This window comes from Apodemus sylvaticus, chromosome 1 (assembly GCF_947179515.1).
Source record: "Apodemus sylvaticus chromosome 1, mApoSyl1.1, whole genome shotgun sequence".
Taxonomy (NCBI): Eukaryota; Metazoa; Chordata; class Mammalia; order Rodentia; family Muridae; genus Apodemus; species Apodemus sylvaticus.
Window position 1 is genome coordinate 45,086,711 of NC_067472.1, and position 18,020 is coordinate 45,104,730.

The 18,020-nt window shown below is 40.2% G+C and overlaps 1 protein-coding gene across 1 annotated transcript in view; it reads left to right on the plus strand.

The window, feature by feature from the left end:
* Nucleotides 1-18,020, plus strand: part of Pcsk5 (proprotein convertase subtilisin/kexin type 5) — a 424,235-nt gene that overhangs the window by 327,950 nt on the left and 78,265 nt on the right. The window contains exons 22-24 of the mRNA XM_052188627.1: nucleotides 2,653-2,789; nucleotides 6,269-6,475; nucleotides 7,606-7,674. Coding sequence (XP_052044587.1) covers nucleotides 2,653-2,789; nucleotides 6,269-6,475; nucleotides 7,606-7,674 — 413 coding nt within the window. The remainder of the gene's footprint in view (nucleotides 1-2,652; nucleotides 2,790-6,268; nucleotides 6,476-7,605; nucleotides 7,675-18,020) is intronic.

Genomic DNA, 18,020 nt, shown 5'->3' on the forward strand with positions numbered 1-18,020 from the left:
CAAACTAAATAAAATAGAGACAGAGTCCCACTCTTTAGGTTAGATTGGCCTGGAACTCACTGGGAAAACTACGTCTTTCTCAAACTGATAGAAATCCTCCTGCCTCAACTTCTCCAGGGCTAAGAGTAGAGGTTCGATTCACTACTGCTGGTTAAAAAAAAAAACCAACAACAACAACAAAAAAAAAAAACAAAAAACAGTAGTTTAGAAATCACCTACATCTTCTATGGTTTCTGTTTACATTTCCAATCACCTTTTGTTGGGCTCCTTAAAGACAACTTAAAATGTGAAACAAGCCCCTTAACTCTGTACATCACAGGCACAGCTCTAAAATGCTGTGGTCCTATGTGCTGAAGCCTACTTTCTAGCCCAGCCTTGAAGTAAATAAAACTAAATTAAAGCACCTGGAAGTTACCTTTGCTCTCATACAGCCTTAAACATTTTATTTGATCTGTTTCTATGAAAATAGAGAGAGAAAAGACATTTTATAAAGTTTCATTCCATTAAAACACTAAAACGCCAAAAAGTTATGAGAAATGCCCCTGTGATGGTTTTAACCAGTCCACGACAACAATCAGCACACAGGACAGCCCTGACTCACCCAACTCTTCTGTTAGGATTCATGTCTTTCTTTGACATGGACAGCAATGTGTGTGAGTGCTGCCTTACAGCTGGGACACAGTCTGTAGGAGAGCAAGAAGATTATTACTTCCAGTGGTGCTGAGTCTGGCAAGCAGAACCTGAGGGACCAGGGAGCAAAGTGTAAGCTGGCCTGTTATGTTCAGTTGTAGACTTGAGTCCCAACCCATTTTCAATCTGATGTAAATGACACAGCAATAGGACAGGGTGCTTTATCCCCCAACTTCCTCCAATCCTGGGATTGTTGTCATCAGCTCCCCAGAAAATGGTTGGGTCTAGGTGTGTAAGCAACTGGGTTTAGACAAGCCAGTGCCACACCAGGAATAATAGTTGGTGTGGTGAGAGGTGGTATAGACAAAGGAATTTTCTTTCTCTTTGATAATCGCCTCAGCTCCTAGAAGTGGTTGCACAATTATACCCTCAGGGATATGGTCTCTACTAAATTAAACTTATAACCAACAATTCTAAAGAAATTCTAAAGATACCAGTTTGGCATTATCTGCATTACCTAGACTCAATTCACAAACTCCACAGTAATCCAGATGTTGGCTCTCCAAGTATGATCTCTATAGGATCCACAGGAAATGGGATTGACATGCCAAACATTAGAAGTACTGTGGTTATTATAAACCCACTCACAATGGCTAAGAGACATAATCATCTGGCTACCCAACTGACAGATGAATTAATTTAAAAATGGGGTATATATACACAATTAAATATTATTCATATTCGGCCACAAAGAGGAATGAAATCCTGATCTCAGCAAAATGGAAGAGACCAAAGGATGTTGTGTTAAACGATGTAAGTCATACTCAGAAAGACAAACACTATATAATATTACACTTGTATAAGGAGAGTAAAACTAGTCAAACTGAATGATGTAGACTGGAAATGAGGAAGGGCGGGGAGGGAAGGAAGACTGAGAAAAACTGGGTAACAGAGAGAAGGGAGATGTTTTTATATCCTACATCAGAGTGGGACAACCGATCCCCAATTGTAGATTTTATGAAGATTCAGACTAGAGGAGGCTGAGGATGCCAATCATAAAGAAATGACAAGATGGTAGGAATAGTAAATGCTCTGGTGTCATCAACAGACACTAAGCACTGTGCTAAAATGCCACCATGTGCTGCAGTAACATGGACAATCACTGCATGTGTGTTCATGAAAAAAATAACTAATGAGTAAATAATTACAAGTTTTCTAAAGGTGTGCTCTCCGGATCTGGAAACATTGTCAGAAATGCAATTTTCCAATCCTTTTCCTGAGCTCGACTGAATTAGAGCATCTGGAGGTGAGACCCTGGTCCCCCTTCATTTGCTCACATTGCCTATCTGGTTCCTACATTTATTTCATCAACATTTTGTGTTTTCCAAGTAGAGTGCTTGGATTCAGTTGAATTAATCCCATCTGCTTTTATGATTACTCTGCAGAGAATGATGAAACACAAACACAAAAATATTAGCAGTGACACCATGATATAGATTGCACACATATAAAGCCAGAGGTTTTAGGAGGCCCTTTTCTAACTGTTGTTCCAGGCCTTCAGGGTTTGCAAGAATGATTATGAAACAGAGGTCATGAGACTCCATGTGTGAGCAAATATGACCCACCCCTTGCCAAATGTGGGCATGTTGATAACTAAAGAAAGAGTTTTCTCAAAGACCTCAGGATTCAACAGCCCATTTAGTATCTTGAAATTCAGAGACTATATCTGATACGGACTGGATTTGGTGGGGCCTTAATCTGGGTGGGCACTTGTTGGGAACAGATTTGGGATCTTATCCCTAGCCAGTTTCTTGTTAGCCTGCTATTGAATCCATATATTGGGCCAAGGATGGGTTCGTGACTAACATCTCACAGGCCCTGAGATGATCTGCTACAGGCATCACTCTTGTTTCTGGAACAGTGAGAGCAAATCTGTACAGTGAAACATGAAGACCACATGTCCAGACTCTTAGCCCTTCAGAAGTCATCCTGACGAAGTCTAATAGCCTGCTTTTCCTCCAGGGTCTTCGATGATGGTCGCTGTGTTATGAACTGTCCCTCATGGAAGTTCGAATTTAAGAAGCAATGCCATCTGTGCCACCACACTTGCCAAGAATGCCAAGGAAGTGGGCCTTCCGACTGCACGTCGTGTAGAGCAGGTGAGGACAATGGCTGCTGGCTTCCGTCGTCATCCCAGCCTGTTCTCCCACAGCCGGCATTTGTTTTGGCTCAGAAACCTGCAAGAGGGCTGAGGTTTGGAGCAGACAGCTGTTCGTTACGGCACCAGTACAACCTGAAGGCACTCTTGCTGCCAGGACACAGAAACCTTGTTCACATAATCACACATGTTGACTCACTGCCCCTAAGGAGATGAGAGAAGTGAAAAGAGGTCTTCTCAGGAAAAAGTATTAAGTGTGTTGTTAAGCATGCCGTGCACAGGAAAGCCAAGCTTTGAGGCCGGTAGACCTGAAAAGCTAGGGAGTTAAGCAAGACACATATGGTCCCTTAAACTAATAATGCGTTACAGGTTATGTGAGGTCTTAGACTGAGCCACGCCATTTAGATGGCAAGGTAATCAATTCACTCAAGACAGATGTGACCTTTTTGGGTCCAGTCTGAGTTACTCTCAGGGTATTTGCCATCACTGGGGGGCAGGTCACGCCCTCCAACTTCTTTTTGCAGTTTAACCCTGACACTGCTCCAGCCTCATTTAAGACCTGTCCTCTATTTTTGACTTCACATGAACTACAATTACTTTATTTTTGCCTATATAGTAGAGGTTGAATGTGAAGCAAATTTAAATTTGGTGAAATTTTAAAGGAAAAAATTGTGGACTATTGGCCACTGGTGTAAAGGTGGATGGTGTTGCTGCTCTGGATGCATCTTTCCCACACATTTTTTTCAGGCTGAAGCCTCAAACAGGCTACTCTGCATTTCTCTGAAATCTCTATTGTGCCCAGTTGTCTCACCAACCCCGAGAAGATGGGTGTTCTGACCTCCATCATATTTCTACCATTTGTCTTGTGAGAGAGGCTTATTTGTCTTTATTGTTGCCCACAATAAAACCATGAAAAAAAAAAAGACAATATGTTGGATTGGCAGAAATACAGAAACTGGACTCCTGCTCAGTACCCTTTTATATACCTTGCACACTCTAAATATCTAGCTTGTCCATAAAGACTTTATGCCCAACACCAGAAGAGCAGGGAATGGTTTCAACCCTGCTTCCTGATGTGCTCTGAACATGAGACAGCATCTGGCCCAGAGACTGTGCACACACAGCAGGTATGGGAGAGCGTGCCTTGTTTAGGAGGAAGGCACTCAAGACTAGATCTAAGGAAATGCACAACTGTCCCATCCTCCTAGATATGTTTATTAATTCATTATTTACTTTTGACAAGATCTCCTGTATCCTAAGCTGGCCTCAAACTCATATAGCTGAGGATAACCTTAAACTTTCAGTCTTCCCACCCCTACCTCCCAAATGGGGTTAGAGACATGCACCACTACACCTGGTTTTATGCAGCACTGGGGTTCAAACCTAAGGCCTTACATTTGCTCAGCAAGTGCACTACAACTGAGCCACATGCTGAGCCCCCAGCTCTCTTACCAACTAGAGGATACTTAGTCACTTCACTTCTTTAAACCTTTTATTTGTTTAAAAAAATGAAAGAACAAATGGACTTTTAGACTCATTTTCCCATAAAACCCTTTATATCTCAACATACGACACAAAATTAGAACAAAGTTTAGATTCTAAGCAAATGTCGGATAGTCTAAGCTTTTTGCTACTACTTATACCAAGCCATATGAGAAAGACTAGAACAATCTTTCCATATTTCCTACTTAAGAGCTCCATCTAATCTATCAACTTAAATACTAAATGTGTCCCTCCTTTGTACAAGTTTCTAGTAGATGCAACGGAGAATACAATAAACTGGAGCATGTGATAGCTCACCAGTTTCATAACTTGACCTGGTTGAGAAATGCCTAGTAGATTAGTAAAGGAAATCTCTGAGTATTTCTTTGAGAGCATGTCCAGGGAGGATTGACTGAAAGTGAACTGGAATCCTTAATGTAGGCTGGATCTTCCCATAAGCTGGGGTCCGGAGGGAGTGGCAGAGTTGGGGGTGGGGGAGAGCCACTGTGTGGGAATTCCTCTCTACAGTGTGGCTTCCAGGAAGCGAGCTTCTCTGCTCCACCACACCCTCGCTACCCTGATCACTGACACCTTTGAAATTGAGAGCCAGGCAAGTCCTCCGTCCCTTTAAGTATTATGTCAGGTATATCTGTCACTGCAATGAAAAAAACTGACAGAATGATAAGGTTTGTCCTCACATACTGAACAATGAGAAATTATCAGATAAGGACCAAATGAGCCGTCCAAAGGCTGCCACAGATCATTTCCATATGTAATGAGCAGAAGTTTTCTAGAGAGGTTAATTATTTATCAAGACCTTATTGTAGTAAATTCTCTGCACAGAAGATCAGACTAACATAGCAAGGCGAGCTTCTGCCTTCAGGTTACTATGCTGAAGCTGAATGCTTCATTTCAAGAAACTCCACAAAGGAGCATCAGCAAGCCCATATCCAACAGAATACTGACTTTCCATTTCTGTCCTTCCAACAAAGCAGTAGCGCTGTCTCTATCCATACACTTGGCATCCCTGCCTCCTGAAAGTTAATAATGCTTTGACTATCCGTGTGGTGGCCCCTATGCTGAGTGAACAGTAGACTCAGGTTGTTCTATGCAACACAGATCAGCTCTTCTTCAGAGGCAGGGCCATTTGGGAAATCTGATTCTCAATAGAGAGAGTAGATATGTACCCAGAGCACACTGAATATTGCAAATCCCCAAAACTGGGAATAAGAGGCTCCTAGGTAGACATGTAGTATTAATCTTGGTGTTGTTCTTATAAAATATTTACGAGTGTTTATAATCCTTGGTAACTGGTTCTGATCTTTTTCTAACTGATTAGATTTTTCTATTCTCTCCAGGAATAAATTCCCATGTTCTGTCATGCTGGGAAATTGCTGATTCTTTTCCCATAGAGCCTAGTGTTGACAGAAATAAAAAAAAAAAAAAAACCCTTAGGCATGATGTGGGGGAGTTATGGAGGTGTGCTTGATTCAGGGTGTCAATCTTAAAACAATTAGTAGCTTTTCAAAATCCCAGACATTAGTCAGCACATGCATGTGATTTTAATGATGATTCCACATCATTGTGAGATTACACTTTTGTCAAGGGTATCTGCCATGAAGCCCATGTTTGTTCTTCCAGCAGCTCTGTAACCCAAGTCTGAATGGGTCTACCTTTGCCAAAAGGAGCCCTTGGGAAAGTCAAACACATTTTGTATTGTAGCTACCCACAGAGTATGGTTTGTGTCTTTACAATGACATCTCAAATAGAAGTTGTTCACTCAAATATATAAAATTGTGTAAAATGATTTCCTGCAAGGAAGCTTTTCAGCAATAAGTATATAGATGTTGCCCTTTTTATTAAATCCATTCTGATGCTCTTGGTCCCCTAAGAACAAAAGCACCGAGTTGTTTCTCTTTTTAATAAAACAGCTTACCTTATATGAGTTCCATGACTGTTTTCCCATTTCCTCTTTCTCATGCTTCTCTAACTGGTCAGACAAGCATGGTCGGGAGCGCTTCCTGTACCAGGGGGAATGTCTGGAGAACTGCCCCGAGGGCCATTATCCTGCCAAGGGACATGCCTGCCTATCCTGCCCAGACAACTGTGAGCTTTGCAGCAGCCCACATGTCTGCAGTAGATGTGTCAGTGGCTATGTCATCGTGCCCACCAATCACACCTGCCAGAAGCTGGAGTGTGGACAAGGTGAGGCTTCTCTGGGGCCCTGGACAAGGTGAGGCTTCTCTGGGGCCCTGCTCAGCACCAGGAGGTGGGATGAGAGACTATACCACTGGGCCTCAACAAGGCTTTGACTACCTTACCTTTAATCATCATGGCGTTATAGGAACATTTAGAATGACTCTGAATATCTCAGTAAACAAGTGGAGCTCTTCCCCAGAACTACAACATTCCCCTCTACAACATGTCTCCAGACAACAGAAAAAAAACCCTGCAGTCCAAGTCTCAAGGTCTTGGTCAACAGTTTTCTCCGTAATTACTAGGTATGAGACCCTGGGCAAAATGAGTCTAATTTCTCCATAAAGGGGGATGGCATAACACCAAGAAGATTGAAATGATTGAATGTTCTGTGAGTTGTATGTAGTTGTCAGTGTTCAATTCCTTTGTAATATTGGAAGATGATAAATTAGGCATCATTGACAATGTTTGCTCTATTATATCTAAGCAGTCCTCTACATAAGGATTATGGCTGCCTATGGCCTGAGACAGCTTCAAGATATTTTAAATTAAGCACTCCTTCTATTTCTCCTCCCCATTTACAAAGATAGTAATATATATGTATTTTAAATATGTTTAGTAGGACAAATATTGAGTTTATCCATTTACATATCTATTTCTATTTTCTTGGACTCAGAACAGATTTATTTAATAAATCTAATCTACTAGCTTGACTTTAAAATTGGTTAAATGGCCAGTCATGGCTCATGGTGGTTCATGGCTGCAATCTCAGTATTCAGGAAATGAAAACATTGAGCTTAATGCTAGTGTAAGCTACATAGTGAATTCCAGGTCAGATAGAAAGACCCTATCTCACAAAGCAAAGTGAAACAAGCAACCAAGCAAACAAGCAAACAAGATAATAGTTATATTGAATATAGTCCAAACCTTTTGTATTTTATCCACTTGAATACTACAATCTGTTAAATTAATATAGGATTTTAAGTTACATGACATCCTTCTTCAAGATGGTTTTGTGCTTCATAATTGTTCTGTGAGTCACTTAAAACTAAACCACACACCAGCTTGACTTCATAGCAGTGAGCATGCCTTCACCCAATGAATCTGAGCTGTGTTTTTCATTTCCTGTCACTGTACAGGTGAATTCCAGGATTCTGAGTATGAAGAATGCATGCCCTGTGAGGAAGGATGTCTGGGATGCACTGTGGGTATGTCATGTTCTTTTGTTACCTACAAAGTTTAAATATCTGTGTCCTTCATCCCACACCCTGCCTGTAATTCTATAAAGATTCATAAACCAGATTATAACAAAGCATACATTAAAATATCCATAAGCAAAGCATAAAATATATTCTCAACATTTTAGTTTTAGGTTGTTTATTACTTGTGTTTAAATTTACTTTTGTTTTCCAGATATTTAGAATTTTACCCTTAAATTTCCACTGCCACTTCCATCTAAAGTTTTACTATTATTATTATTATTATTATTATTATTATTATTATTTTGTATTTTGTCTCCTCAATCCACAGTAGATGATAAAGAAAGAATGGTCTTCAAGTTTCTTTAGCCTCAGATAAACTATAGCTCATGCATAATGTTTAAGAACTAAGAAAATCGCAGAAGGGGGTGAGTAAGAACTGTAAGAGCCAGAGGGGTTGAGGGTATTATGAGAACATGGTCCACAGAATCAGCTAAGAAGGGCTTACAGGGGCTCAGAGAGACTCAAGCAACAGTCACGGAATCTTCATGGGTCAACACTGGGTCCTCTCCATTTGGTATGGTTGTAGCTTGGTGTCTTTTTGGGACTCCTAACAGTGAGAGTGGAGGTGTCTCTGACTCTTTTGCTTTTCTTTTTTGTGTGTGACATTCTTTTTTTTTAATTGAATATCATCATCATTTACATTGCCAATGGTAAAACCTTTCCTAATTTCCCCCCTCCCCAAAGATCCCCAACCTCTCCTCCTACCCCCTGCATCCACGTATATGCCCCTCCATCCGACCTACTCCCACCTCCCCCCCTCGATTTCCCTTTGTTGGGACCTCTATTGAGCCTTTATCTGACCAAGGACCACTCCTCCCATTGATGCCCAACAAGGCATTCCTCTGCTACATTTTTGACTGGAACCATGTGTACCCCTTGGTTGGTGGTTCAGTCCCTGGGATTCCTGGGGCTTCTGGGTGTCCGAAGTCATTGTTCTTCCCATCAGGCTGTAAACCCATTCAGCTCCTCCAGACCACCCTCCAGCTTCTCCATTGGGGTCCCCATGCCCAGTCCAATGATTGGCTGCTAGCATCTGTCTCTGTATTTGTAAGGCTTTCTTAGGGTGTCATAGGTGATCTTTCTGGCAGCAATGATCATTGTTCTGGTGGTCTTGGTTTTTGTCCATTTCAAGACTTGTTTCCCACTCAGGCACCCTACCCCAACTGGGTTTCTTTTGCACCTTCTTCATTGTGTGCCTGCACCTTTGAGGATCACAGGGGTGTGAATGTTTGTGTGTACTGGGGGTGGGGCAGACCTTAAACCCTTTTTATCTATGTTCAGGGATGACAGTTGAACAAATCCACTAGGTTAGGTTAAACATAAAACATTAAGAAATAGGTTTCTCTTTCACATATTTAAAACACCCTGAAAAGAATGTACCTTTAGATTCAGATATCATCTTAAAAGGGATATGATGCTCTATGATATTATTCTTTGGGGGAGTGAATAAACACCTATTCAGACAAAATAAGGAATTGACAATGGGCCAAATTACAGATATCACCCAAGTGCAGCTTAGTGAATCAATGGGTTTATTAGGGTTACTTACAGAGGGATAGACAAGGGGTTACTTACAAGAGCAGAAATGATTCAAAGACAGCTGCATCATCAAAAGCCACCCCAGCATGGGGGACAGCTTATGAAAGCGGGGAACTCTAGAGCATACAGAATCTGCAGGCAGCTCAACCTGAGATATTTACTTTCTGAGCTTAATGACTTCCCTGAAGGATGGAATGTTTCACCTCCCACTGTAAACATCCTGTATCTTTCCTCAAAGACACCACACAAAAGATAGGAACAATAGGAAGGGAACAATGATCCCTGGGAGAGTCAGTATCTACCCTCTCCCGCAGACACAGCTAAAGAGGAGGCCAAGGTATAGAAAGAATATCTTATGGATGGATGGATGCATCACCCGTCAATTAAAAAGCCTATGGCTTAGGCAGGAAATAGAAGGTGAGACATCTGGGACAGAAAGAATTCTGAGATAGAGCCAGGGGTGGGGAGATCAAACTGGGAGATGTGAGGAGACAGACACATGGTATCTGTGCACAGGTCAGAAGCCATGTGCAGGTTAAAATAAGTGGGTCGTCTTAGGTTATGATTCTAGTTAGAGAAGAGCCTGGCTAGACGGCCAAGATATTTATAAATATATTTTGAATCTGAGTCTTATTTCTGGGAACATAGGGTTGAGATGTGGAACCAGGTTCAACATCAACACCAAGGTGTAACAATTGGACAATGAATTCCATAGCAGACACAGGGCAACCAGGTACTCAAAGTCCAGAGAGTCTACTGAACTGACAAATGAGTCTGATTCAATTTATGAAGTGCTATTTGAATATCTGACTCATTCCTTAACTTAGGAAGGAAGCTTCAGCTCTCTGCTGCATGCTAGGTGCTCACTGGGACACTGGGAATTCAAAGGTGACACGGCAGGCACCCTATATTAAGGTTGTGCCAGGAGAGACACACCTGGAATGAAGCTCTTTACATGGTTGGCCCAGAGTGGAGGGAGGTTCGAAGTATAGCAAGATCACTGACTAAATCAAAATGCTGAGATTTCACACCTTAAATTCTAAAATTTCTCTCCATTTACAAAATTTCTATATATTGGATCGTGTGTGTCCTTGAGCTGACTTGGATGATCTTGACCATGACTTCGATTCTGAGCACTTGTGATCTCTCCAGTAGAACAAACCCTCTCTTCTCCCTTTCGTGTGTAGGCTGCTATAGCATTGGTCTAACATTTGGGATGTGCATATCTTTCTGTCTGATACTGAAGGACTTGCTTAAGAGTAAGTTCTCTGACTTAACATTGTCTGCTCCTACAAGAAAAACCGCAGCCCAAGATCATAAAGCACACACAGTTGATGTGCAAATGTTCCTCATTTATGATGGCTTGGCTTACATTGTTCTGACTCTACTGTGGTGTGACAATGATCTTAGGGTTTTAAATTGGGATCTTTTTCTGCATTGAGAATATGCATACAGAATTTTCTCATGTTGTTGAGTAGCAGCAAACCTCAGCTACCAGGAGATCGCATGCTCAAATCAACAGCAAGTACCATTCAGTGTGCTGTGGGGCCAGCAATTCTTCAATATATTATATGAAATAATCAATGTTTTCTTACAACATATGCTTGTGTTAGAGGTGCTTGCTCAAGTGTAGCCTAATGTGTTCTGAGAATGTATGAGAAAGTATGCAAGCCCTAGTCTCTAGGATATGCCATGATGTTTGGTAGGCCAAGAATACTAAATGCATTTTCTTCTTAAGAGTATTGTCTTAGTCAGGGTTTCTATTCCTGCACAAACATTTTGACCAGGAGGCAAGCTGGGGAGGAAAGGGTTTATTCAGCTTACACATTGCTGTTCATCACCAACCAGGAAGTCGGAACTGGAACTCAAGCAGGTGAGGAAGCAGGAGCTGATGCAGAGGCCATGGAGGGATGTTTCTTACTGGCTTGCTTCCTCTGGCTTGTTCAGCTTGGTTCTTATAGAACCCAAACTACCAACCCAGGGATAGTACCACCCACAATGGGTCCTCCCCTCCTTGATCACTAATTGAGAAAATGTCTTACAGCTGGATCTCATGGAGGCATTTCCTCAACTGAAGCTCTTTTCTCTATGATAACTCCAGCCTGTGTCAAGTTAACACACAAGACAGGCCAGTACAAATATGGTCCATTTAGAATGGATTTATCAGGACATAATTCCATTTTAAGTAGAACAACAAAAAAACCAATTTTTTAAATATGCATAAATATTTACTGTGTTGCGAGTTTCTCAAGTTCAAAACAGAATATCGGCTTATGAACTCAGGGGTTCAGAGTCAATGTTTTCTCTAATTAAATTTTGTATATAGTCCAAGAAGAGGAAAGAAATCATACAATAAAAATAATTTTCACAGAATATTAGAACTGAAAAAACTTTATAAAAACATGGTTGGTTGAAATTTATCATTTTAAGAATGTAAGAATGGGAACTTTAAAAGATATGAATAACTTAGCAAGATCTGCCCAAAATTCTTCTTGTGAAACAAAACGTCATTCTTTGGAGAGAATTTCACTTTATTCCATCTTAGCAATGTAGATTCTTTTTTTGAAGGGGTCTAGACGATCTCTGGAGGAATTAAGGACAAGTAAAAGCAGACATTTGAGACATTTTTATCTACACTATGTCATAAACAGTTGTTGTGGATGCTAGGGGTGTTTTGAGTGTTTCGTGTTCGTTTTCAGATAATTTAGATCACTACAGATTAATGTCTGTGCTTTAGGATTAATAAAGGACAACTCGATTTACAGGTTGTCGAGAATCTCAGCCAGCCCCAGGGAGGAGCTAGGCCTTGTCAGTTCAAGACATATATTCATAAAGGAGACAGAAAACTAAACCATGACCAAAAATATTTGCTTTGTCTGGAGAAAAGCACTGAATTTGATAGTCTAGCATGGGCTGGTTTTTTGTTATGGAGTGAGGTTTCTATTCTTTATTATGCTGTAAACAAATAACATTTCTATCTTCTTCTAAGAATAGTTGATGTTATATATTTTTTGTCTTTATAATAAGAATCTTCAGTTGGCATTTTCACAAAGGCAAATCTGGTTGTTTTGAATTATAACTTAATGTTTTAATGTATCCTTCACAGTTTTAATTTAATGACTGCAGTAATAGGTGTAACCTAAGATTTGAAGTCCATATCTACTTATCCATTGACTTAATAATGGATTTTAATCAAGTTGTATAAAATCTTTACTCCCTTATTTCACTAATAAAAACAGTATTTGCATTTTTGTTCCAAAGGACATAATGAAAATCCATTAACTTTTTTTTTTTTTTTGGTCCTTGAAAGCAATGTACAAGGACCAAAAACACAGAAACACATACACTTTTAAAACGTTTAAGCAATTTCCAAAAAGAAATAAATTCTTATAATTTAAATTTCAAGCAAGGAGACAAACCTGTGCATAAGAAAAATTTAGATAGGGAGCTTCCTGCCCTGAAGTAGTTAAAAGAGTTTTCCAAAGAGGCAGAGTGATAAGGAGACTGCCATCTTGTCTTGGTTGTCCACCCAGACAAGGGGGAGTGGCCCTCAGCATGCGGTTTCCACTCGATGACAAGTGGCAAGACATTTTGCCATGGATTTTCCACTATGAAATATACAAATCTTGAAGAAAAAAAAAGTAAAGAAACAGACAGTAAATCTTGGAGAAGTCACTGAAAATCCAAATCATTGAATTCAATGAATGCATTTAAAATTATTCTTTAGCTGAAGTAGAATAACTGAAGGCTGGAGTGCAGCAGACAGACAAACAGACAGACAGAAGACAGGTTACTAGATGTGGCACGGGAGTAGAAAGCTTGCCTAGTATATGATGTTCCGTATTCCACCCTCAACATTTAAATAAAAAAATGATACAAACAGACAGAATGATGGGCTTGCTTAGGTTTTCCCTATTTGAAATAGGGTACCTTGGCCTATGTCAGTCTCAACTTGTTATGTAGCTGAGGATGATCTGTAACTTCTGATACTCCTCCATTCACCACCCCAGTGCTGGCATCACAGGTCTATGCCACTCCACTCAGTGGTGATGAGATCAAACTTAGGGCTTCCTGCATACAAAGCAAATGCTCGGACAACAGAGATACATCTTTGGCTCAAGGGTGCTGTCCTGAGGAGGTATTTTAAGGTCATTTGGACTGTTGACTTCACAGTGCTCAAGGGTAGTTGACAGGCAGAGGGGCTATAGTACCAAAAGCAGTGAGAATGCTCTTATAGAGTCTCGGGAGAAGCCAAAGCAGGTCTAGCCGAAGTGAAGACACCATGAAGAAAGGTATAGGCTTTTACATCACATGAGACAAATGGCTCTCAGGTATAAGAAATGCGGCTGGTTTATTAGAAGGGAGATATAAATTAAAATGACCATGGATTGCATGGTGTTTCCTGGGCAGTATGTTTTGTTCACCCCAGATATAGATACAATAGCAGACCAAGGAATTATGCCATGAAAGTCCAGCTCGGTGAACTAATGTGTTTATTGGAGGTGCTTAAGGGATCATGAGTGAAAGGGTTGCTGACAAGATTATGAGAAAGTTACAGCCTACTGCACATCAGCCTCCTCTTCACAGCCCTCGATAACTATTTACATCCTCAGGTAGGTGCAGGGCTCCTCAAAGCTTCGTGGGTCTTCTCTTCTTACCATAAAAGAATGTTAATGAGTCTAGTCTTGTGAGGATCTCCTATGGGTATATCATAGTTGCTCTAATTCACAACAGCAATGAGCGCACCAACCCAGAGGAATGCACAATACCATAGAACAGTTTTTCGCCCATCAGACTAGCATATCAAAAGCACATCAGCTCTCTAAGCAAGGCTGTAGGAAAGAATATATATATATATATATATATATATATATATATATATATATATATATATATATATTCCCTTCTGGTGGAACTAAATGGTATAACCTTTGCAGAACATGTGACCGACTAGATTACGATTGCTTATGCATTGACACTTGGACCTTATGACTGCTTCTGGACATTTAAGCTAAGAATACACTTACAAATTCAAATCAGTGTGCCCTTGTCTGCTTCATTCATGGGGTTGAGTTCTAAGACTCAATAGATGCCCAACACTACAGTAATCTAGAACCCTACCATTTGATGCCTTTCCATCTACCACCTACCACCTACTCTTATCCCCTACCACCTACCTCCTACCCTCTGCCCGATACTACCTACCACACATACCGTGGCTCTAACTTAGAATCTGAATACAACAGTAAAACCTATACAAATTTGATTTTCTCCCATCATGATTTCAGAGACATGTGATCTTGTAAAGGATCTTAGGAATTTCATGCTGCCTCCAGACTCTTTCCAATTTCCTTAAGAAGATAAATTGATCTCTTCTCTTCGAAACATTTTTTGGTTTCTCTGTAGTATAATCGAATCATAAGCCTTACCATGCCTGGGTTTGGGAGTTCAATCCCCATCAAAATCTCAACTCAGTTCTTCACAGAGTTAGAAAAAGCAATTCTCAAATTTATCTGGAATAACAAAAAACCCAGGATAGCTAAAACTATTCTCCACAGTAAAAGAACTTCTGGGGGAATTAGTATCCCAGACCTCAAGCAATACTACAGAGCAATAGTGTTTAAAACTACATGGTATTGGCACAGGGAAAGGCAAGTGGACCAATGGAATAGAATTGAAGACCCAGAAATGAATCCACACACCTATGGTCACTTGATCTTTGACAAAGGAGCTGAAAACAACCAGTGGAGAAAAGATAGCCTTTTCAACAAATGGTGCTGGTTCAACTGGAGGTCAGCATGCAGGAGAATGCGAATGGATCCATTCTTATCTCCTTGTACAAAGCTCAACTCCAAGTGGATCAAGGACCTCCACATAAAACCAGTCACACTGAAACTAATAGAAAAGAAACTGGGGAAAACCCTTGAGGACATAGGCACAGGGGGAAAGTTCCTGAACAGAACACCAATAGCTTATTCGCTAAGATCAAGAATTGACAAATGGCATCTCATAAAATTACAAAGTTTCTGTAAGGCAAAGGACACTGTCAAAAGGAAAAAACGGCAACCAGCAAATTGGGAAAAGATCTTCACCAATCCTACATCCGATAGAGGGCTAATATCCAATATATACAAAGAACTCAAGAAGTTAGACCCCCAGAAAACCAAATAACCCTATTAAAAATGGGGTACAGACCTAAACAAAGAATTTTCCTGAGGAAATTCGGATGGCCGAGAAGCACCTTAAGAAATGCTCAACATCATTAGCCATTAGGGAAATGCAAATCAAAACAACCCTGAGATTTCACCTCACACCAGTCAGAATGGCTAAGGTTAAAAACTCAGGAGACAGCAGGTGTTGGCGAGGAAGTGGAGAAAGAGGAACATTCCTTCACTGCTGGTGGGATTGTAAGGTGGTACAACCACTATGGAAATCAGTCTGGTGGTTCCTAAGAAAACTGGACATGACACTTCTGGAGGACCATGCTAGACCTCTCCTGGGCATATACTCAGAGGATTCCCAGTATCCTCTGAGTATATCATCTTGGACAAGTAGAGCAGCATGCAATAAGGACACATGCTCCACTATGTTCATAGCAGCCTTATTTATAATAGCCAGATGCTGGAAAGAACCCAGATATCCCTCAATGGAGGAATGGATACAGAAAATGTGATATATATATATATATATACACATACATACATATACAATGGAGTACTATTCAGCAATTAAAAACAATGAATTCATGAATTTTTTAGGCAAATGGACGGAACTGGAAAATATCATCTTAAGCAAGGTAACGCAATCACAAAAGAATACACATGGAATGCAATCATTGATAAGTGGATATTAATTAGCCCTGAAGTTCTGAATACTGAAGATACAATTAGCATATCAAATGATTCCCATGAAGAAGGAAGAAGAGGGCCCTAATCCTGGAAAGGCTTGGTCCAGCATTGTAGGGGAGTACCAGGACAGAGAAAAGGGAGGGGGAAAGATAGGAGAATGGATGGAGAGAAGAGGACTTATGGGACATATGGGGAGGGGGGAACTGGGAAAGGGGAAAGCTTTTGGATTGTAAACAAAGAATATAGAATATATATATATATATAAAAGAAAGGTGGTATGAACATGACACTATCACTCTGTACCAGCTAAGGAGCTAGGGAGGACACTACATGACTAACAGTCAGGTTGCAAATACAGAGCCAATGTACTGGACAAAGGAAAAAAATCTTGGACAAGTAGAGCAAGATGTTGGAAAGCAAATCCTTGGGTCAGGAAGACAAGTGCATGTACAAACATCCATGGTAGTATTAACATAGTCATTGGAAGCAGATTAACTATAAGATTCATGGAAGGCTAGTGGATGTACAAACATTCATAATGGTATTACTTGTAGTCATCCATTGGAAGCAGACTAAATGCCACGTTTGTGGAAGGCTAGTTGAATATCCTAGAGTGTATAAGCACATTAAAGCACCCTGTAGCTATCAGGACCAAAGAAGATCTGTATAAAGTAATAGTGATTTACTGGTATGCTGTTTTACAAGCATTCCGTTTGTGGTCTGCTATCTTCTGGGTCAATAAAATGTTGAAATTAAAGTACACATATCTACATTTGTTCTTGATTGTGAAATAAATAAAATGCAACAAAAACAAGCTGAACAGGAAGAAGACAAGCTGGTTGACTGTAGACCTAAAGTTGGTTGACTGTAGGCATGAAGCTGGTTGACTGTAGGCCTAAAGCTGGTTGACTATGGAAAGAGGTGCAGGGTGACCCAGTGGTTAAGCATTCAGAGGACCAGAATCTAGTCTCGATGCCCAAATTGAGTGGTTTACAATCACCTATAACTCCAGCTCCAGGGGCTCCAACGTCTCTCAGCTTCCATGAACACTTGCACCCACATGTGTGTACATAGACACATACATAAAAATAAAAGTAAATTTAGTATAAAAATTGGTAGAAGATATAATAATGAAACCTCTTTAGGCAAGTTGTACATAGTTCTAATTTTAGTTTTATATTTCATGTTTTTATAAAAATAGTACAGTAAAAATAGTATAAAAATAGTTTGTGTGAATGGGCTCCCACATTTTGGGTAAAGAACTAAAATTCAAATAGTTGTATAATTTTCCTTTTAATGGTGTTATCACTAATGTACAAAGTATATGTTTCATGTGTCTTGTTGAGTCTCCTCTTCCCCTTCTCCACTGTCCTCCCTACCTGGTACCCATCCACTCCTTGTAACCTCTGTCCTACTCTCACATGTCCTCCCCCTCCTGCCTTGGATTCTCTTGCTTCCTTGCATAGTCTTCTATCTAGTTTCACAGCCTTGCATACCCACTTACATATATTAATGCAAACTACAGAACTTTGGACCAAAATATGAATAAGAACATCCAGGTTTTGTATTTCTGACTTTGGATTATTTTACTCAATAATACTTTTCCAGATCCATCCATTTTCCTATGAATTTCATAACTCAATTTTTCTCAATGGCCAAATAAAATTCTATGGTGGATACATTCCACATTTTATTATTCATTTAGCTATTGATGGACATATCACTGGCGTGGTTTCCTTGTCATTGTGAATTATGCACCCTTCCATGCTGATTCCCCTAATAGCCATCAGAAGCGAATAAGAGTGCCTCTTTCCCCTTAGGCTCACTGCCATTCTGTCTTTCCTTTCTTGATCTTAGCCATTCTGACTGGCATGAGATTAAATCTAAAAGTGATTTTAATTTGCA